At 48.5% G+C, this 22,598-nt stretch overlaps 1 protein-coding gene across 9 annotated transcripts in view; it reads left to right on the plus strand.

The window, feature by feature from the left end:
• AGAP1 (ArfGAP with GTPase domain, ankyrin repeat and PH domain 1) overlaps positions 1–22,598 on the plus strand; it is a 520,758-nt gene that overhangs the window by 424,053 nt on the left and 74,107 nt on the right. For 3 of the 9 annotated variants that reach the window (XM_031452456.2, XM_064485283.1, XM_064485285.1), the window contains one exon: positions 6,457–6,534. The exons of the other annotated variants lie outside the window; for them this stretch is intronic. In XM_031452456.2, coding sequence (XP_031308316.2) covers positions 6,457–6,534 — 78 coding nt within the window. The remainder of the gene's footprint in view (positions 1–6,456; positions 6,535–22,598) is intronic. 9 annotated transcript variants of the gene reach the window in all.

Below are 22,598 nucleotides of genomic sequence, written 5' to 3' on the forward strand. Positions count from 1 at the left end.
GGCAGGGGACCTCGCGCTGCTCCCAGACGCTGCCGCCTGCCTGGGTGGGCGCAGCTGAGCACGTCTCGCAAAAGCTGCACTTCACACACGTCACCCAGCTTGGAAAAACTGATTCGGACCTCCGCCTTTTTCCTTAAGTGAGAATTCAGTTTGCTTTTGGTTTCTATTTTGAACGCCAAGTGTCCAGTCCTATACTGCAAACAATGAAGGCACGTAGAGCTGTGTTCACTGAGTAACTAGACCTAAAAAAAGCTGTGTTCCCTGTGATGCTGGGGACCCGACAGTCCAAGTCACGAGTGGGCTCTGTCCCGACACCCTTATCGTATCCTGGAGGAGAATGGGCCAGGAGGCCAAGGAGCCTGTCGTCAGCATCCTCACTAGCCACCCTCCAAAACCCTCCCTTCTCAGAATGAGTAGTCACTCTCTGAAGACATGGAAAGAAGTTTCCACTATTTACTGATGGAGTTCTCATCTCCATCTCAGAATGTGCCAATCTAAAATAGTATATCCTACTTCAACTCACCTTTTTTTTTAAATTTCGGTCCCTATTAAAAGTTATACTCTTGATGTGAAATAGAACCACCCAATTAATGTTGGGAGCACTTGAACCCTGGCTCTGCAACTCAGTGTGCTTCTAGGCCGAAAGGAAAACCCGTGCTCTGCCTAATTGGAACTTCTGGTTTTATGGCGTATCCTGGAGTTTTTGCTTAGTTTTTATTTTCGATGTTTTTCCGGGGTTAATGGTGTCTTCTGTGCGTGTCTGCATTAGCCCACAACGTGGAAGCCCTTGGCAGTTTTCAAGTCGTGAGAGCTTCTAAAGAAGCCACCAACATGGAAACTGTATTTGCTGTTCAGAAAGCGGTTATGAGTTATTGGAAATTGAATTAAAATTGTATCCTGAAGGGTCGATGACTTATTTCAGAGTTTTATTTAGTTAGGTATTTTATCTTCTGTTCTACGAAAAGAACACTGGTCTTGCTGGACCCGCGGAAGGACGAAGTTATTTTCTTCCTGCACGATTGTCCTATTTTGCTTTTTCCTCAGGTTTTGTTTAATCCTCTCAAAGGCCCTTTTAATGGACGTTTCAACATGACTACCTCTCTGTGTGGCAGCCTCTAGGAAGCGACCATGATGTCAAGCCCCTTCACAGCTAAAGTAGTGAGTTCACATAGTGGAAGAATCTTCGGGGTTGCATCTTACGGGGAAAAAAAAAAAAAGCCCACTGCCTTTTTTATAAAAGAACAGACCATTTACACAGTCTCGTTGAGCCCATGAATGTTCAGATGGCTGGCACAAAAGAAATCTCCAATCTCTAACCTCACAATGGAATTGCACCAACAAAAGATCGCGGGACACCGGGCGCGCTAAACTGGAAGGGACACAAAACCGCAGCGGAATCCGATCCCGCCTGCAGAGGTTCCTGGGGGACTGTCTTTGTGCAGCATCCTGGTACCCTGGTCCCCCTGAAATTCTCCGAAGAGCAAAGGCATTGCCCCTTGCACCACTGGCATTTATACCTGTGGCATCTCTCAAAATAAATAAATACATGTCCGACGTGGACAGGGAGCAGTGCTGTCTAACAAGGTTATCATTTGGCTTCTCCAAGAGGTACAAGCTGACGCTCTCGGTCGTGAATAGAGAGGGTTATTTGTTTCGTGCTGAGACAAGACATCCTTAGAAATGAGGGGCACGCCCTCCTCAACCCAGCCCCTTCCTCCGCATAGGTAAAAAGATCCTATTAGTTCTCGTAATTGATTCTGAGGGCTGCAGTCTGCCTCATTCCACCAGCCCTGTTCGGCTCACACCAGGGATGTAATTCATGTGCACTTGAACATCCAACATGGCTGACAAGGCTCGGACACGCAGCTCCTGGCTGCGTCATTTTTTAATCAGCTGTCTGCGGAATATTTATCTAACCAACAAAGAGCGCTGTCAGTAGGAGACCAGAGGTGGCATTAGTATAAGTCTGCGGTCTCCTGGTACAGTGATGGAGGGAGAGTTCAGGATGAAGCCCTGTTCATTCGAGCATGCCATCAGACTAAGGGATATTTTATTCCTCTTATAAAGAGCTAGTCAGAGGATTCTCATGTTGGAAATCTGCTGTGATTAGTTCTCAGGCATTCACATGCTGTAGTAAAAAAAAAAATTTTTTTTTTTGTTTAGAGAAACAAAATAACAAATTTTCCTTTAAAATAAAATTTTACATCCCTATGGTCATCACATGAACTCCTAAAAAGCTGCAGCTTCCAAAACCCAAGAGGTGTGTAGCAATTGGGAGTCGTTAACTCTAAGTGATTCCAGCAGCTCTGACTCAGGCAAAAGCCGTAATTTGCACGTTTTCCCTTTCTCTCCATTTCCTTTCAAAAGACAGTGACTGTCTGTTAGTAATTATGAGGAGCTGAGTGTTTTGTGCCATTCCTCGTTCGGTCATCCAGGCAAAAATTATAACTTTCAGACACCTTAAAGAAATGTTCTGGGAACTCAAGTTTATACCAGCCTTTCTTCTTTAGATGTGTGACTCAGGAGGGGCAGCAGTTGGGACCTGGATGAGCCGGGTCACCACCAAAACCTCTGTGCCTGCCGATCTGATAGCCTGCTGGCACAGAAAATCAATCAGCAGAGAATGTGGACATCAGCAGGGCTGCGCGCGGGAGGGGCGTGTCACGTGACATCCCCCGTGCACGTGCCAGGCCGCTTGTCAACATCGGTGCCACGCTCACCTGCCTTTCCCTCTCTGATTCAGAGATTGCCTTACAAGTTCAGTTTACTCACAGTGTCTTCAATGTTCATACACAAGAGGGCTCTTTGTCAATCTGAAGGGGAAGTGACAGTGCCGTTGTTATTATAGGGCAGTAAATCTTTCTCTTTTCTTATAATTTGGGGGCCTGGGTCTCTGTACTGTCCTAACCTGCCTTTTTCAAAATTTTAACTCTTTTAATCCTTAGAAAATATATTCCAACCAGCATAATGATGAGCTTCACCTCCTCCTCTATTTTTAATTCTCCACCATCAGTTCCGTGTCCCGCGTACCAGCTGTGCTGTGATAGCCATGCGGCAGTCTGGTGTTCAACCTGAGCTCACGGTTCACATTTTGGTGCCGTTACATGGAGAACACTATGCTGTCCTGCTAAAGGCTTCCTTTCCCGGGGCCCCACTGATGTTTCTGCCGACCTGGCCTGGAATTTAGAAGGTTCCATTGAATTTGCAGGCTGAAGTGAGGAGTGGTCCATCTGACCGTCTGCGTTCGGGCTGACAGTTTGCACTAGATCAGGAATTATACGTTGTGGGGTTTCGTGTTGGTTGAGATGTGCCTGTGTGTTTTCAAACACTAGAGACGGTACAGAGACATTATACCATTTAAAGAGTCACAGAAGACACCGTGGACACCTGCTTACGGAAGAGACGGTTGTTTATCCAGTCAGCAGAGAGCAGGACGGGAAACACTGAGGGCTTGCTCACACTCTGCTCCCACTTTTTGTTCAATAATGGACGAAATACTTATTAAAATAATAGTTTGGGGGAGAGGGTATAGCTCAGTGGTAGAGTGCATCCTTAGCATGCATGAGATCCTGGGTTCAATTCCCAGTACCTCCATTAAAAATAATAATAAAAATAATAGTTTATGAGAAATAACATTAGGGACCAAACCAAAATAAGTTAGCCTTTGTTTAAAAGGGGGAGATTATATTCCTGAAACTTAAAAAAAAAAAACCTAAATTCTTAAATTAAAATAGATTACCCAGAAAATGTAGTTGTTTGAGCTAGCCCACGTGAAGTCCTCGAGAACCACCATCTATTCCAAAGGCCTGAGGTCAGCGCAGTGGCCACGGTGTGTGATGGTGGGAGGGAGCTGGGCATCCAGCCAGAGGCACCGGGCTAGGGTGCTTCTGGCTCCATTAGGTGCAGTGTCTTCATTTCCTTCAGAGGTGAATCCAGGCAGCAGCATCGCCCAGGACCTGAGATTTTATTGATGATAATATGATTGTATTTTCTCACTGAGAAGCCTCTAAACAAGTGGACTTAGAGCAATCAGTGCCCCAGGAGACAAATGCACGTCTCAGGACCTTGGTATCAGCCAGAAAAAGTCCATTTGTTTAAGAGGAAGAAAAAGGCCTGACATTTTTACACATTAAAATTGATTATTTCATCAATAGGTTAATAGAAAACCAGGCTGCAAGTTCACTTCCTGCTTATATATCCGTACGGTAATGGGAGACTGGGGCATGAAATATGCAAGGCGGAGAGCACGCAGAAAGAGGTTTCTGCACCAGAGCTCCCCTCCCTTGCGGAGAGGTGCCCAGCCCAGATTCTGCCTATTTATATGTAAATGCTTTAGAAAGAGGTAAGTTTTTCCCACCGAGGAGTGCAGCCTCTATGGCTAGACTTTCTGGAACTCGTGAAACAGGGCCAAGATGCCCGAGCTCGGACAGTTGAAATAATTGAGCACACGCTTAATGCTATGAAGGTATCCGTTATGCGTGAGGAGCCTGGTAAATATCCACTTGCATTTTCGAAGTAAACACTTGAAAACTGTGACCTTGGTCGTCTGTACTGATGGGTACCTGAAGCTCTCTTTGCCAGGTGTGGTGTTACCTGGATGGATACCTTAGAGATAAGGTAACTTGAGGATACAGAGATAAGGGAAACTTCTCCCACGGAAAATTAAATTCAGACCCATGTACTGTAGGGGACGTCGGTCTCCGATCTTACCGGGTTAGAGATGACATCTCTACTCATTTACTTGGGTTTTCAGGCTACAAGGTAACTCCTAGTTCTTTAGTTACAGCTTAGCTCTTTCTCATTCTAAATCGGGGGACACATAAATTACAGCTAGTTTTTACTCCCCTTAACATAAGATTCCCAGGACCGGGTTATACAGTACTGTGTTGGGGAATTGCATTTGTCCCCATCGTTGCCCGTTTCTCACGTGTATCTGGTGATGTCACGCCAGAGAAACCCAGTGTGCACAGAAGTGCTGGAGAGTCACTTCAGCAGCAGAACTCCTCGGGAAGACCCGGTCCTCACCCCAGTCATTCTGGGGCCCCCAGACCTCGGCACACCCGGAGCCCCCACCGTACTATTTGAGGCTGCGTCTGCGGGCTCTAATGCTATGGCAGGCCACACTTCCTGAGCCCTGGGGGAGAGAGCTGGCCGCTGGCCAGCGCGTGCCTTGCTTTTTGGTCAGTCTGAGCCAGTGGGTCAGCCTGGCCCCCCGCAGTGAGCTTCAGATACACCTGCGAAAATGTGCACACCTGCCTCCCCAGGCTGGCATGTCCTCCCTGCGTGGAACAAGGGGCTAGACAACAAAAGCCTCATGCAGCGTTTGACGGGTTTCACTTCCTTGCTGTGGAAGTCAGGAGGGACATGGTCCCTTCCTCAGGAACGTGGCTGACCGTGGCCGTCCCCGACCACGCTGACATGCACCCGTGTGGCTGTCTGTCCAGCCCTTGGATCTGCGCCTGTACCTTCAGCCGCATTTGCCTGAAGATTTGATCCTCAAGAACCACCCTGTGCTCTCACGTTGTGTGATTTTATTTCAGCCGATACTCTTTATAATATGTCTCCTCTGAAGTTGCCCTCTTTGCCACAGGTGTCTGCCCTCCTGAGTCGATGGTTGGGAGGGCGGTGGGGCCCATGAGGTGAGGATGTGTACGCAGAGAAGAGCGTCCAGGGAGGCGGGGAGGGGCATCTTGCCCAGTTAGTCTCTTCGCGCTGCAGGAGCAGTGGTAGTGCCCGTGTTTCACTCCTGATGCCAGGGTTGCTCTGGGGGTAACTTGATGTTTGTCTCTTTTTCTCGGATGCTTTCTTCAGTGAGCTGAGAACTTAAGGAGGCATGTGCTGTTGGGGTTCCCTGAAGCTCCATTCAGAGCCTCCAGCATCCTCCCGGTAGGAAGGAGAATGGACTCCGCCCTCCAACCACAGCAAGACGGTGGTAGAGTTTTGCTGGTGTGGGTTGCTGTCCTGATCAAAATGAGTCTGGGGAGAAAATACAGCTCTGGGATTTAGAGACCTATCAACGCGGCATACACAGGAGCTGCTAATCACCAGAGTCCCCTTTGATTTGACATGCTCCCAGTATTCTGCCAAATCAAAGGGCTTATGGCTGCCGGCATCATAGCTCCTTCAGAAGATGCCACCAGCCTCCAAGGAAAAGGCCAGCTTTGCAGTGTTCTCAGTAGCCACGTGCAGAACCCAGCAGGGCGAGAGGGGTGCGTGGGCTTCCTTGCCTGGTCGTGTGTCGGGTTCGTGCAAAGTGGAGGATGCTGGCTGGCCTTGCTCTGCCCTTGCTGAGGCCCTCCGCGCTCTGGCCGGCGCCCACCCGCCTCCTGGGGACTGCCCTCCTCCAGGTGACGTCACGCGCTACTTTGACATTTCTTTTCTCCCCTTTTCATTTGTTTCTTTTCCTTTTTGTTTTCTCTCTTTTCCCCCTCTCCCCTTTCTGCTCTCGGGATGCAGCCAAGCGCAAAGCATGGAAACTAAACCGTGTTGGTAGCCTGCGAAATATTTACAGCAGCAGCAGTACCAACACCGAAGGTAACGCCGTCCCCGCCCCTCCCCGCCCCCTGTCCCCACGCCCGTCCTTCCAGCCTCCCTGCCTCCCTGCCTTCCTTCCTTCCCGATGCAGAAATGGAGATGCGACTCGCCCAAAGCTGCATGCACCCTTATTGTGTTTGCAGAGTCATTCCTGTGGTCTTTCCATCTTTTTGTTTGTGTGTTTTATTTTCCCATTCATGTCCCTTTCAGCTTACTTACATTTTGACCTTTCCCTTCCAGTCGTAGAGTAGTGATGTTTAAATTACTTCGGAAACCTATTTTCTCCTCTTTTTTTTTTCTTTTCCTTTATACATGTGGGCACTCAATGTAATATTTCCCAAGTTATTACAGTTTTTAAAAGTGTTAGTATCAGGTGTAATGATCTGTAGCCAAATACAATAGTGTGCCGTGACATTTAAGTAACAGTCTTAATTTGTTTTGTGGAAACATTCTCCATAATGCTCTCTGCAGCTCTAATCCAGAGGCAGCCAGGCCCGGGTCATTTGCATGGGCTGCTATTGCTTGTAAATTCAGTATATTGTTGTGTTTCTAAAGGTCGTCTGGTGCCAAAGTTCACAAATTGACTTGCGTTGGTTTTTTCACCGAAGACAGCCGTCATTGCTTTTGTATAATAGCAGATTGAATTTCCCCCCGCCTTCATTTGAACAACACAATTATAAATTGCCCTTTTTTTTATGATTACAAATGTCAAGGGTCAGAATTATTTTGATGCCAGGCAGAGGAAACACAGCCCCATCGGCCCCAGCCCTTGTGAGGGAGGCTGGCGTACGAAACGTACGATGCAAAACAGGTCACAATCCAGCGATCTCGGTATAATAGGGGGGACATTTTTTTTCACTTAAGTGCAAGCCAAATGGGTCAAGTAATCGCAAGCTCGTGCCCTAGCACTAATTGACTTATTTGGGGATGATTATAACTGTAATATTTTTCTTAATGTCACTGTTTTCTGGGCTGTTGATTTCAGCGATTGCCAAGCTGTGGCATTAAATCTCGTGTAAATTTTAAATTGCACGCTATTTCTGTAAACAAGCCCCTCTCTTCACATCCCGGTCATTAACCTTTGCTGATTTATATCGCCATCCTTTTTTCCTTCCTTTCACAATGACTCCTGTCTCGCCACCGAATGCCCTGCTCTCAGCCGGGAGGGAAAAAAATGAATCTGGAAAACAAAACTACATTTGCACAATGGCTTGTTAAAGACCTATTTTTTAATCATAATTCTTTTTCATTCCTCAAGGGGAAACTGTCGTCTGTGAAGGTACCAATGGAGTGCCACCCCCTTGGTGTCTTCTTTCAAGAGAGACAAAGTGAGAGAGAAGAATAATAGAATTTTAGAAACAGCGTCATTTTTGCTGTGTTTTAAAGGGTATTAAATGCACTCGTTCACTGTCTTTTCCTGTTAGTTTTGTAACTTGGGGTGCATACCATTTCTCTTCCTTGTGTCCTGATCACATGCGTTTCTCTTTTGTATGTGTGTGCGTTCGTCACAACAGATTTGTTTATTGACTTCTGGCCTGTGAGAAATATCTGTGAGGTCTGGTGTTACGTGTGGTTGTGTACAAACCTGGGGAGCTGTAGGAGGCAGGCCGATGGCCTCCCTGAGACTTGCTCGTGGGGTCTTCCTGGAGACACTGGCGGGCTCCAGCTCACGACAGGTGTGACGGTTTGCAGAAGTGGAAGCTTCTCAGCCTGGACCACGCAGGTAACCCGCGGCGTCCGGCCTGCCCGGCGCTCCTGCGCGGGGAGGGGCGGTGATGCTCTCTGCTCCCTGCAGTGTGTGAATACGGGCAGTGCTGCTGGCTCAGGGTCCCTCAGTCAATTGCCAACAGCTACCAAAGGCAGTCCCGAGGATACTGGAGTAAATAATGACTGCAAAGCCAGTTCTCCCTCACGTTTCGTAAATTTCTGTTCAGTATTCAGTTACGTCTGTGAATCTTCAATTAAGCGGCATGATCGTTCTTCATTTACTTTGGCTTTCTTTTCAGATTAACATCTGTACGTGCCCAGTCTCATGTCATACGGCTCTTAGTAATGTAGTTCTGAATTCACATAATTCTAGAATATAGACAATCAAAATGCCTTTTTGGTTTCCAGTCTTTTGATATATGATGTCATCACATATTCTTTGTCTATGAAATGATCCTTTAGGAAAATTCTTATTCTGAACGTTCTCACGTTTGTTGTGTCCTGAGACTTTGAGTGCTAAAGGTACCCATCCCCAAATGGAGTATTTTTTAAAGTGCTCCACTTGAATAGTTAGTTCAGAGGTACCCACAGAACACCAAGACACCACAGTTGCCCGTAGAGGGAGTTAGAACTTGAGGTTTGGGAAGAAGGAGGGGAGGGTGCCCGCTATGAGCCGGGTGCTGCCTGAGGAGCGTGTCCACATGCCCCGTGCAGACCTCGAGGGTGCGGCCCAGACATTATGGGACCCACCCCGGGGCTCAGGCTGCTGAAGCACAGGTGGGACCAAGAATTGCACCCGAGGGTCTCACTCCAAAGCCCTTTTCTCTTACGTTCACTGTTCCGGCCCCTGGACGGCATTATCTCATTGAATGTTCACACTACACTGCCAGGTGGGTACTATGTTACAGACGGGAAATTGGCGTTTAGGTAAGTCAAGAGATTTTTCTGCAGGACGAAGAGCTGGCATCTTCTGGAGATGGGACAGGTGCCCTGATCTCTCAACTCCAGGGCCTGCTCCTGTGTCCTCACGGAAAGGGTTCCAGGATGGCTGTCAGGAGGGGATAAAAACAGATTGAACAGAACTAATTAGGGAAACACATGCACAGGATTAGAAAACAAACAAAGATGTGTCCCTTCCGTGTTTTTTCCGCCCACTGGGGCTGATTACCCCTGAAACCAGGCGTCTGCGCACACCAGCCACTAGCCTACGTTCTGTTGCCTGAATGTTGAAATCTCTGTTACTTTATTAAGATTCACCTCTTTCCCAGGGTCGGTGAAATGTAAGTTCCCTCAACAAGAACGCAACTTTAGTTTTTCCATCTCGGAAGCCTGTGGAGCGGGATGGAAGGTTTATGATGTGATTCTCCAGTTCGTAGCTGCCTCCTGACCCAGGGGGACGCCTGTCTCCCGTCAGGCGGACGGGACTGGACTTGGGGATGTTGGACTCCATGGGACATGTCTTTCTAAGAACAGAGGACTGAGCAGAAGCGGACGTTGGGTGGAAGGAAGCGTGGAGGGAGGCCCGTGGGATGGCCTGTGAGCAGCGTGACCCACGCGGGATCACACAGAATCCTGAGCCCCTGGAGACAGGCTGGACCATCGCCCACTGTGAGTCGGGCCAACAGTGGACTCTTCCGGAGGGCTTCAGCTCTCCTTGCTCGTGGAGAAGAAGGCACGGGATGGAACGTAAACGAGTAAAGAAGAGATGTCTTGGGGAAGGAGGGGCGTGTCCTGGGTGTCGGGTCCACCCCCATCGTCTTGTCACGCTGTCGGTGACGCTCACACCCAAGGCCTCGCCGGTTCAGTAAAGCCCGAAGTCCTGACCCAGACCTGCCCAGAGAGCCTGCTTCTGTGGATCTGAAACTTGCCCCAGAGACAGGCCTGTGAAACCCGCTTGGGGTTCCCCTGCACAGAGCAGGGGGCCAAGTGGATGAAGTCATGGACTCAGAGGTGCCAGCACCGTGGTTCCAACCGGGCCCCACCGTGGAGAAACATAAGCCTCCCTTTGGAGAACGCGTGTGGTGGGCACTGTCTGCCCCTCAGGCTCGGGTCAGACCTCGTTCCCCCTTTGTCCCCCGAACCATCCCTTTTGTACGAGCAAACGCGAGCGAGCAGGCCTTTTGGGTGGCCGGCCTAACCCGGTGACCGACCTCCCCACCACCCGGCATCCACGCTCAGCTCTGAGATGTCCACCTGGTCCACGTCAAGTTAAATTTCAGGTGCTCGTTCCCACGCTGGTGCCTGAGAGCCTGCCGGGGTCTCCAGTTCCTGCCACGATGCTGGGGCCCGGTGCTGGGGCCCAGGACCCGGGCAGGTGGAAGGGCTGGCAGTCCGTCCAGGGGCTCAGACAAAGACCCTGATGCACACTTACATGTGGAATCTAAAAAAGTGACACAAATGAACTTATTTACAAAGCAGGAACAAACTCATAGACATAGAAGACAAACTCACGGTTACCAAAGGGAAGAGAGAGTGGGGGGGATAAATTAGGAGTTTGGGGTTAACATGTACACACTGCTGTTCTGTGTACGAGATCAATCGACAGCAGGTTCCACTGCAGAGCACCGGGAACTGTAGTCAGTGGCTTGTAATAACCTACAATGAAGAAGAGTATGAAAAGGAATATACATGTGTAACTGAATCACTATGCTGTCCACCAGAGACTAACACAGTGTTGTAAATCAACTATACTTCAATTTAAAAAAATAATAATATTGGAGCATTAAAAAAAAAAAAAGATCCTGATGCAGAGTGAGGGAGGGTAAGTTCCACAAGCCCTGGTACCAGTGGGTTTCGTGGAGGGCGAGGCTACCTGGGATTTAGGGGCCCAGGAGCCACGCAGGCTGCAGGCTGAGGGGTTTCCTGCCATCCTGCCCTGTGTCTCCCAGCAACCCCTAAAGGAGGTCATACCCTTCACCTTTGACAAAAGGAGAAGCCAAGGCCCGGAAAAGGGCTGTCAGGAGCCCGGAGAAAGACAGAGACTGGGCCGGGCGCTTGGGTCCGAGGCGCAGCCCGGAGCCCGGACGCAGGCTCAGTGATGAACGGGGGCAGGATGAGGATGCCCCGGTCGGGACCGTGAGCTCAGCAGACGGCTGTCACCGCGGTGGAGGAGGAGGCCTGGGCCTCTGTGACTGACGGGCCGTGCCGCCCTTCTGAAGGACTTGCTGTGGTGTCTGAATGCCTGGCCCGCCCCAGGCGCCCCGGCAGCCTCCCCAAGCCCTGTGTGCCTGCCGGGCCTGTGCAGGCCACCGTCTGAGGCCTCCTTCCACGCTCGGCAAGGCCCTTCACCCGAAGTCTTCCACACACGTGCAGACAACTCCAGTTCTGAAACAGAGGCGTTCGTGAGAGGCGCTGAGCTCCGTGGCTTCACACCCTGACTCTGGTCCTGGCCTAGTGCCCACAGCCCCATGTCTTAGCTCGAACCTTGGGTCATTCCTGTGCCCTCTCAGTACCTCGATTTCCCCACCTGTAAGCTGGGGAGAAGATGCCACCTGCACAGGTTGTGGTGACGGTGAGGTAATCTCTCTTAGAGGCAGGTGACACGAGCCCACACTTGCCACCACCCCTGCTTCCAGAGCGCCACCAAGTCTGTCAGTCCAAGGGAATTGGGGTGCGTGAGCATCAAGTACGTAGCGAGGAGCAGAGGCTCGACAGGAGATGCTGCCCCTGCCCGTGTAAGAGGGATTTAAACATCAGACTTCCTTCTCCTAGGCTTTTTAAACTACCCCTTCAGTTCCATTTACTGCCATCATCCGAAGAGCCGTCGGATGTGGAAGTTTGGCGTTTGAGTCAGATGTGCCTGCGTCTGACTCCAGCTCTGCCACTGCTCAGCTGCATGAACTCCTGGGATCGCTGCATCTCTCCTCCCCTGCTTGGTTTTCTTTCTCCAAAACGGAGACCATAAAACCTACCTGGACGGACAACTGAAGAAGAAATTAAGAGAAGCAGGTGAAGCCTTTACCACGGAGCCTGGAGCACAGCGAGGGTGACCACTTTGGTCTCTGTGAAACTGCCATAAAGGCCTATTTAATAGAAAACCACCTCCAAGAACACACTGAGGAAAACCCACTTTTCGGCCCATGGAACGTGTCTGACAGGCACCGTCAGCCAAAGCAAGCATTGGTCGATGAGGAACCGCACCGGTGAAGGACGCACGCACATGAGTTCCGATTTAGGAAACCCTCTTCTGGGAACTAACTCCAGGATTGACTTTTTGGGGAGAGAAGCAAGACCGCTAGTATTCCCTCGACTTTTCAAAGAATGACAATACTGACAGTCACCCACGCCCTGAGCTGCAGCCGGAGGAGGACTGCAGGGGTGGCGGGAAGTGCGGAAGGGCCTGGAAGGGCGTGGAGCCTGCCTGCCCGCGTCTCCCTGTTCCCACCCTGGGCTCAGAGCAGAGGAACGGCCCTGGGCCCACCCAGCACCGCAGAGCCCCATGTCTCTGTGATGAGGAGAGCAGGGGACCCTCTGAAAAGTGACAAACGTTAGATTGCGTAACAGATGGTAAACATACAGAGCGCTGCTTAGAACTGGGTGAATTACAAGGGCTGCCTCTAGTATTTTTTTCTCTTTCTAGACCAAAAGCTTGGGCCTTGAGTTTTCCCGGGGTCCCTAGGCCTGAACAAGTACCAGGAAACGTGTTAAGACATATTCTACCTCCTGAGATGTTTTTGGTTTTGGATTTGATCATTTATTTTTCAGGAGCTTTATTTTAGACTTCTTAATTTTTTTTTCTTTTAATTCTTATTTTTTAATGGAAGTGTAGTCTATGTGCAAGGTTAGTTTCAGGTGTATAACAAAGCAATTCAGTTATACGTACAGATTTTTTTTCAGACTCTTTTCCATTATAGGTTATTAGAAGAAACTGAATATATCCCTGTGCTATGCTGTAGGTTTTTGTTGTTTATTTGTTTTATACATAGTCATGTGTATCTGTTCATCCCAAACTCCTAATCCTTCCCCCTCTCCTTCCCCTCCCCCGCCGAGAACCGCAGGTTTGGACTCCTTAGTTTAAGAGAGCACCTGGCACCCTGTGGTTCTGGAAGCTACAGCTAATGGAACAGACGTCCGTGGTGCCCGGCTCTCAGACTGCCCTCCCAGCTCTGTCTAATGTGTTTAGAAAATAAAAACCTCCTTTGTGTTTCATGAGCATCTTCCCATGATAACGTTTAGCAGTAAACAGTCCCAACTCTGTGACCTCCCTCTGGGGACTCACTTCTTTAGAGAATTAATTCTGTTCTTGTCCTAAATTAAGCCACAGTACAACACCTCTGTTGGACTCTGGGCTAAACAAAGATATTTACCAAATTGAGAGCTTGCAAAAATATTTACCTGACAACCCGAGTGTGTCTATAATGACCAAAAATAATGGATTTTTTTTCTTTGTTTGTAATGAACAACTTCTCAAGTGGGAGGAAGGCATGTTTTTAATGTTTTCTTTTTTGCCACAGGTCTTGGTTCTGCCCAACCCTGGACCGTATTCTTTAGGCTCTCCTTCACATTATCTTTTCTTACAAAAATGAAAAATGAATAAAAACGGGCTTTCTATATTATGGTGGGTTTGGGCTGAAACCTTAAACGTGTCATTTTCATCATAATTGGGCAGAATATCTAAACCACATGCCTATTTAATATGTGCTTGGAAAGCAGAAATATTGAAGTATTTTACAAAATGTTTAGGTCTTAAAATTAGCATAAAAGCCTGGGGCTGTGTTTGACCCAGCTGGCGTCATCTCAGAGAGTGTAGAAGGTGCTGGACCCCGAGAGCGGCAGGTCAGCAGACACATTTCATCTCAGCTTCCAGCTTTGATACGTGGACAGTGTCTGCCTGGAGAACTGGACTAGGAGAGGTTCTGAGGCTTCCTCGGGTTCCTTGTGGTCAGTTATGACGGTCTGTCCTGACAAAAGAGAGGGAGGGGCAACATGCCTTTGTCGTCCCCGTCCGCTTGGTGTCCCCTTTGACCAAATTGCTGAGATCAGAAGGGGGACATGGGGGCTCCCCGGCTCCCGGTTAGTAGATGTCACAGTGGGAAGGACAGGAGAGGGGAGTGCATTCCGGGAGCGAGGGCCTCCCAAGACCAGAAGGACATCGAGAAAAGACCACGCAGAGATTCAGGCAGAAACAGGAAGAAAGGCATTGCGAATCCTCAATTGTTACTGAGAAGAAGCTACCTGACCAATAGCTTGCGTTGCTGTTAACATACCCGTCAGGGTATGGTGGCGTTCCCTAAGACCAAAGTCCCAGTTCTGCAACAATCGAAGTCACAAGGGGAGAGGACGGCTGTTCCCCGCGAGCCCTGGCTGTCTTATTGCCAGATCATTTTCAGATGCTGATCACCTAGAAGACTCTGGGCTTGGTGGACCCTGGACTCTTTGGCCGCCTCTGCAAATGGACAGATGACCCCTCCACACTGGACACTGTCACCTCCACACCACTTAGTAACATGTTTCCATCGTGTGTTGGTCATTAACTGTGCCAGGAAGGACGCTTAGCCTCGTGGACAGGAACAAGCATCAGATGTCTGGGTTCCAGGTCTGTTGGGGAGCCCCGGAACGTGGGCTTGGATTCCTCATCCCACCCACAAAGAACATGGAGTGAGCGACCTCTGCAGAGACATCGAGTTCTTAGACGATCAGGAGAGAAACAGACCTACACGGCATCGCTGTACACATTCCGCCTGCATCTGGCAGGCATTTCTGAGTTGTTGTGCGTCGGGTCAGCCCAAGGGTCTGGATCCTCGTGGCCTTTGCAGAAGCACAGAGCGATTGTTCTCACTCCATACCTCTTGCTGCCCGCCCGAGCTGGACGTATGCCTCTGTCTGTCTTCCTCCCCTTCCACCCTGTCCCCTAAAATGCGTCCTTGTCAGATGTCTCCTGTTGAAAACAACTTCTAAACGTAGAACATTTGCAGCTGCATTTAGCTAGCCCTTTAACCCTTTGTCTGCTAGGATTCCGCAAAAATAATTGATGACTGATTGGCCCATTAACCTTTAAAAAAAAAAAAAAGTTTGACAGCCCGGACTTGTGTAATGAGGAGGGATTCCTTGTGAAATCAGTCTGATGACTGAGTTGCTTGCCCCTGAGGAGGCGAAATTAGCCCCACGGGGCCCCGTCTGCATAGAAACTGGACGCAATTAGTGTAATATCCGGTGTTATTAATGTCGTTTGGAATAATTGGGCAGGTTGATTTCGACAGGTTCATGGTGCTAAAATACTATTATAGTGGACCTTTCCACAGCTAACCGTTAAACACGGCAAACTGTTTAAATCCCTGCGAGCCCAATCACAGAACTTTATTAAACAGCCAAGCCCCAGACTGTCGCGCCGCGAGACAACTCTTTCTTTCGGGCTCTGAGGGGTGGCAGGCTTTGGTTTTTCATGATTGGGGGCCGGGGGGGGGGTCGATGCTTGAATTGCGATGATCACCTGTATGTCTAAAACCAAGAAACACCCTGTAGCGTAGGTGTCAGGAATTTCTACAACCTGAATTCCTGTTTTTACAGAATGAATTAGATACAAGCCGCTGCAAGTGTCACTAAGAATCGGTTTGCGTTAGTGAAATGAGACCACTTGAAACACAGTTGCCATCCGTGCCCACCTCACCCCCCACCCCCCGCCGAGCTCTCGTTCTTCACGTTGTGAATGAGGGTGACACTGGAGAGTGATGTGCGGTCTGTCTTTCTGACTGATGGCCCTCACACTGCTGATCATTGTTTTTATCATTTTTTATCTCGTTGCTGATACTAAAATATTGTCAGAGTGTCACTTCGTGATGTGACGGAATCCTTCTGGCCCCTTGGTGGGTCGAGCAAGGCTGTCTCCTCTGGCAGAAATTCTTGTTTGTGCGTGAGGAGGAACATGTTAATGTTCTGTCCTCACAGAAGAGGAGGTGATATTGGGGCCCCCACATCTACTGTTTGCTTAATGAGTGGTGTAGTCAGTGCAGTGATACAGGAAGATAAACCAGGCTCCAATCTAGAGATGTACCAGGTGTTAACCTGAGCAGGTAAGCAGGTGGCAGGTCGGCGGCCCCATCGGGGTGGGGCTCTGCTCCGCTGGATTAGTCAGGACTGGGTTTGCAAGTGACAGAAATGTGAAGGGATTTAGGCGGGGTGGCGGGGTGGGGAATATATTGGCTTATGCAGACAACTGTAGGACAGGCGGCTGGAGTGGGCTGCAGGGGTGCGAGCACCCAGGAGCCTGGCGGGTTTCAGGCCCTTCCCGTCCGTGCTTTCCTCTGCTTTCTCACCTGTCCATAGGTAGCAGAGGTGTCCCTTCCCATGGAGGGGGCACAGACACCTGTACCTCCGGGCTGTGTCTTGCCAGGTCCCAGATAAGAGGGATGGGGCTCTGTGACCTCACCTCAGGAAGAACTGGAGAAGGATACTTGGGCGACGTGCCCTACACTGAGACAGATCAGGGCAGCAAAGAGCATCCCTTGCTGATTGTTCTGGTGTAGATGGGACTGTCCCTTCTCCTGTGCTGAGCAGTCACTGGCCACAGAGCCGAGCACACAGGAGGATGGCAGCTGGAGTGTCCCCAGTTTCCAACTGCCACACCCGCGGCACCAAGTCCCCCGGCATTCTCCAGACACGACCAGTTAAAAAGCAATGTGACACTAGCCACAAGCTGGTTCGGGATTCCTGGGAAAATTACCTTTAAAAGCCCTAACCGGCTTGCTCTTCTGACAGGAGTAATGGAAAATGAGAAAAAGTCCCTGGGAAGTGGGGAGGAGGCCCTTCCAGTTCCCACTGGACACCCTAAGAAAGCGCTTTTTTTTTTTTTTTGTAACTCTTTGTTTGTTTTGAAAAAACAGCATTGCTAGCCACTTCAAGAGTCGGAAATGATTAAATTAGACAGTGCCTATGAAATCCTAGCATGTTTCCTGACACAGAATTGGAGCCCAGTGGTTTTGTTTTTAATATTTATTATTCCATGCAGTAGATTCAGTACAAAGAAATAAGGACTCCTTCATGGAAGGCATATGTAACGTGATTAAAAATGCAACTGCCCCATAAGCCTTATTCTTTTTTTTTTTTTTAACTTTGGGAGGCAAAGTCATCAGGCAGATATAATTCAGTTCTGAAACTAACTGTAAGTGTTGTGTATTACTCTCCCTCAAAAAAAAAAAAAAAAAAAAGACCCATAAAGACAGTATCCTGGGAAGCAGGAAGCCTTGAGCATAAGCTGGATCCATCGGTGTTGGTGGCGTGAACTGACTGCAGCTAAACTCTACGCTCAGACTTGACTCCCTGACTCAGGCAGTGAGTTATCCTAGCTGACCCGCTCCTGACAAAGACGTCTTTGCCAGGGCCTGAAATCCAAAAGGAGGCTAAGAGTAGCCCTGCTGTGGGGCTGTGTCTGCACTGAGGTGGCATGGGGGTTCCATCCCTCTGCCTCCCTGTCTTCTCAATCGTCAGCTGGACCCGTTCCTGAGGTAGACCAGATGTTCACATTCACAGTTCAGCAAGAAGTCCACTAGTGTCCATCTGGGAAAGGCCAGCCCAGCATCAAAGGGACCATCAAAGGCCCCTTTATTTGGGAGCCGTTGCTGGACCCTGCGTGGACAAGCCTGGAGGGGTCATCTTTGCCTGTCTGGGGCTAGTTGAGCTGTTCAGTTAAAACAAAAATTCCCGAAAGAACTCTTGGCCAGCGATTCACTGCATAGTTATTGCTCAGAGCGAAGAGCTTTGACTGCAAGTCCCAACGCTCATACCCGCCCATGGCCAAGGGGGCCTGAGTGCACGTTTCATGCTCCTTAGAAATAGACAGCAGGTGCACAGGTCGCCACGGCCGTCACAGGTTATGGCTGCCGCTCACTTTGTCACCGAAGTGTTGGGGCTGGGATTCCGATTCACGTGTTTGTTTTTTGTGTAATTATGTGGGTTTCCAGCTTGACAGTCACCCCACAGGACTCCCCCTCTAAAAAGGAAACTATCCCAGATGAGTCGAGCTTGGGGCATTTGCACAGTCGGTTCCTAATTGGGCTGTGAAACATGGCTGTGCCTCCCAGCCATTCAGACCCATTCACCGGGCCCACCTTTCCATCCCAGCCTTTTCTCATCAGCTGCTGTCCACCAGGCCGGGGGCACAGGATGTCCTGCATCCATCTGCTCTTTGCTCTTCTGAGCCTTACTGGTGTTTCATTATCGTGAGCAGACCAGCCAGGGTTTCGTCTTCCAGACACGAAGCATGAATCCTCTCCACTCACTCTCTTGGGTTAATCCATCACTTCCAACGCAGTGTAGTATCTCCACTTCCCCACCTGTGACCAGTGACTCAGGCTCTGAGTGATCCTCTGTGTTATGACTTTTAGGAAATTATTTTGGCTTCTTCACAGTTCTCTATACCTCTCCTTTCCTACATCAGACGGAGAGAAATGAATTTGTAAACGCATATTTGAATGTGATTTCTCTTAGATTCTCATATACAGAAATGCAATGCTTGTTTCAGTGTATTGGTCTTATATCTTGCCCATTGGTAGCTGTTATTAGTATTTCTCATCACTTACACATTCCGTGGGGTTCCCTGTCAAAACAGTCATGTAGTCAGTGTTTGGCAGTTTGGTGTCTTTTATCTTTACAATCTCTGTATCTGTTCCTTTTCATCTCACTGCACTGGCCAGCAGGGCTGGTACCGGGACCATCTTGGCCTTGAGGGCCCTTCAAGTGATGTGAAATGATTGCTTCTAACATTTCATCCTTAAGAATAATCCTTCTGTGGGTTTGGATAGATACGTATTGTCCATGGAAAGAGGGTTCCCTTCAATTCCTAGTTTGATAAAAGATTTTAATCACATTTATTAATAAATTTTCTTCCTCCTTCTTTCTTAGGGAGTTATACCTTCTACTTCTTTTCTTGTGGAGGTTGACCTTATAGCTTCATGTGTACCTAATTTACCAAAGTCTGAAGTTAGTTCTTACCTCCCCTGCAGATCAGTACAAAGTCCTGGGGCACTTTAACTCCAGTGTCCTCCCCTCCACTGTCATCTCTCCAGTATTTTGTACCTTCCCCAAATTAGACATGATCATGACCAGAATATTTGATATAACTTTTGTTTAGGTGTGTCCGCGTATTTATCTATTCATTTGGTTACCAACCCTTGAGTTCAAGCCTCCTTTCTAGAATATTCTGAAGTGTGTCTTTTAGTAGTTCCTTAGGGAAGGGCTCTTGGTAATTAGCTCTTTCATTTTTCTATATGAAAATATCCTTATTCCACTCTTGTTCTTGAAAGAGAGTTTCCTGGGTCCCTATTCCTGACTGACGTAGTTTTCTCTCGACTTTGCCCATACTGTTCTTCAATCTTGCAGCTCTGGTTGTTGATCTTGAGAAGTCTGCCATCCCTCTTACTGACATTCGTCTAAGAGCCGTCCGTCTTTTCATGCTTCGTGTTCCTAACAGCTTTTTGTCTTTCGTGTTCCACAGTGTCATAAACTTCCTTTTTGTAATCCCTCGTGGTAAATGTAGTGCCTGCTGTGTCTAGAATTCCATGTCGTTCCGCAGTCTGTTCCAGTCTTGCTATTTGTCTGGCAGTTAGGTGTATGTTGTACCTTCTGACTCTTCACGCCTCATCAGTTCTCTTCTACAGTGTTCCCCATCTTTTTTGTCTGTTCTGTGTTTTAGCAAGTTTCTCCAGATCTGTTGTCCACCAATAGTTCTCACCCAGCTCCTCTTTTAACCCATCCATGGAGGGTTTGTTTTTATAAAAAAAAAAAAAAAAACATACATACATACATACATACATACATACATACATACATATATATATATATAGTATTTCCAAAAGAACTACTTTTTCCTTTTTTTTTTTTTTTTAGATCTGTCCAGTCAGTTTTCATAGACTCCTTTTGCTTGAAAGTTTAGTTAGGAGATTCCTTTTTTTTTTTTTTTTTTTTTTTTTAATGTCTTCAAACATTCCACACATACCAGTTTTAAATTCTGTATCAGTAATTCTTTGAACAAAATCTATTCTCCTGTTTCCTGTGAGTTTACATATGGTTGGTCTTTGTCTGTGGGATGCTTTGCTGCAGAGAAGATGCCAGGAGCCAGAGGGCCCTGCAGAACTGGGAGCCCCTGTACTCCTTCCCCCCGGGACTGCAGATGTGGGGCTCTTAGGTTTCTCGCCCCCACCCTGTCATGACCTTGCTGCTGTTCCTCTTAGAGCCGCCTTCACTTCCGCAGGTGTTGAGCACTTAGCACTCACAGTGGTGGCTTCTCAGCTCATGCATTTGATCTGGGCAGGAGAGGAAGGGTAGGCTTGGGGCTTGGAGAACATGTCTCACTGCAATTCCATCAGTGCAATAAAAAGTATGTTTGGGGAGGCAAGGTCCTGCCACCAGTCTTGTCTGCCGTATTGTGGGGTGATCTGGTTGGAAAAAGAGGCTGGGTCACACCATTCATGGCCCTGGAAGCCAAGCCTAGGCCAATGGAGACATACTCATATGTTGGTGCCAGGAGAGAATGCCTCAGTATGTTCCACGGAAAACTCAGAAGGACCTGTTCGAGCTGAACCAGAGCCAGAGAAACAATCAGGCAAGGGCTGAAAACAGAAGGAAATGGAGAGGAAGGTACAGATGGAGGGATATTTGTAAACACTCTGACATCTAAGTGGTTAGAAGGCAGTGGGAAGAGGGAGAGGGTGGAATCAGGGAGACTTTGAAGTTTTATGACTAGAAATAGCATTGGAACCATTAATAGAAACAGATCCAACGAGGAGCATTTGAAGATTATAGCAGATCTATTTTATGCATGTTAATTTCGTGTGAGGACAAAATATTTGAAGAGAATCCAGTCAAAATTATTGGCTTTGGGGGTCAGAGATACAGATTTTAGAAATGTCCACATGTACTGGAAGTGACTACGTTTTGGAAGGAAATGACCCTGGGAAGGTGGGTGGAGAGGAAGTGGGGAGGACTGTGAACTAAGTCTGGTCTATGCTTACCCCGACAGCTGCATGGAGAGGCTCCAGGAAGCAGAAAAAGAAGCAGTGATTTAAAAGATTGAAAGAAAAGTTGAATGTGGTGAGCAGGTGGCACACATGCCACGTGCACCCCTCCTTGTCCTGGGACAGACATCGCTAATTGATCACAGCACCCTTTCTCCAAGCGCCTGGAGTCAGCCTTGGAATCCTCAGCATGGGATTCCTGGCAGCTACTCAAAGCTCTCTAAGTTACAAAGGTTGAGAACCATCTTGCCTTGCTCGCATAGCATCAGAGTTGAATGGCCCCAGAATTGGAGGTTTGTGCAGCATCTTTGAGATGCTTTATTTCCTCCAAGCTTCCTCTGAAAAGGCCACACAACAGGGCCTTGAAGCCCTCAAAGGAGTGGAATCAAAAAGTTCCACCTGTGGGATCTCTGAGGGAGAGAGAATCTCTTGAAGGTAGAGACAGAAATGTTTAGTGACATAGAAAAAAGGAAATGTGTGTCCAGCATACGTGGAAGAAGAAGACGGTGGTGGAACTGATGTTTAAGGTGATTGAAATGCCACAGGATAGATAAGTGGAGGGAGAAGGCCACTGGAAATTGGCAAGAAATGAGTTCTGGTGGTCCCGTGATCACTTTTGCATGCGTAGGTAAATTTTGTTTACATAATTAATAGGGCAAAGCCAGACTTTACTTTGGCAACTTAATTTGAAAGTTTGGTCTTTGCATGAGGCATTGAGAGTATTTCAGCAGAGGATTCCTAGTTACCGCTACTGCAGTGGAATGAGGCCAAAAAATACAGATGTTCCCGTGCCACAGACCTCCGTTGTTGTGTCTGTTGCTTTGTATTTAATCGTCTGGAAGTATGTGTGTCCCTGTCCCCATCACACAGAGACAGTCTCCTGCCTGCTGGAACCCTCGCACCCAGCATGGTACCCAGCAGTGGGGAGGGGCCCTGAACCGCCGTGACCACATCAGTGCAAAGCGAGTTGGTTCTTTCCCTGTAGGTCAGTGAATGTAGCTTATGATTCTGGCTAGAATTTTAAACAGGAAAGCTTTATGGCAGAGCAGTTGTGCAGAAATTTAACTGGGAAAAAAAGACCCGACAAGTCCTGATCGGAGGGAGATTAGAACGTGCGTTTGAATTTCCCAGGTTAGGGAAGGGTGCGCCCGTTCCGTGGCGCTCCTGATCCGCAGCTGCGTGCCCCGCCTGTGAATTTCACCAGGTCCCTCTGCTGGCCTGACCGGGACTTGTGCAGCCCCTACTTGCCTTCCCTGTCTGTTCCCTGGGATAGTTTTACATAAAAGAGATGAGTTTGGGGCACCAACTCACAAGAACCAGTGTAGAAAAGATTGCAGTTCATAGAATCAGGACAAAAAGCCCATGGATCAAGAAGGGAACCTTTTAAAATCGACAGAGGTAGCGTCTCAG

The sequence above is a fragment of the Camelus dromedarius genome, chromosome 4, assembly GCF_036321535.1.
Source record: "Camelus dromedarius isolate mCamDro1 chromosome 4, mCamDro1.pat, whole genome shotgun sequence".
NCBI classification, from domain to species: domain Eukaryota; kingdom Metazoa; phylum Chordata; class Mammalia; order Artiodactyla; family Camelidae; genus Camelus; species Camelus dromedarius.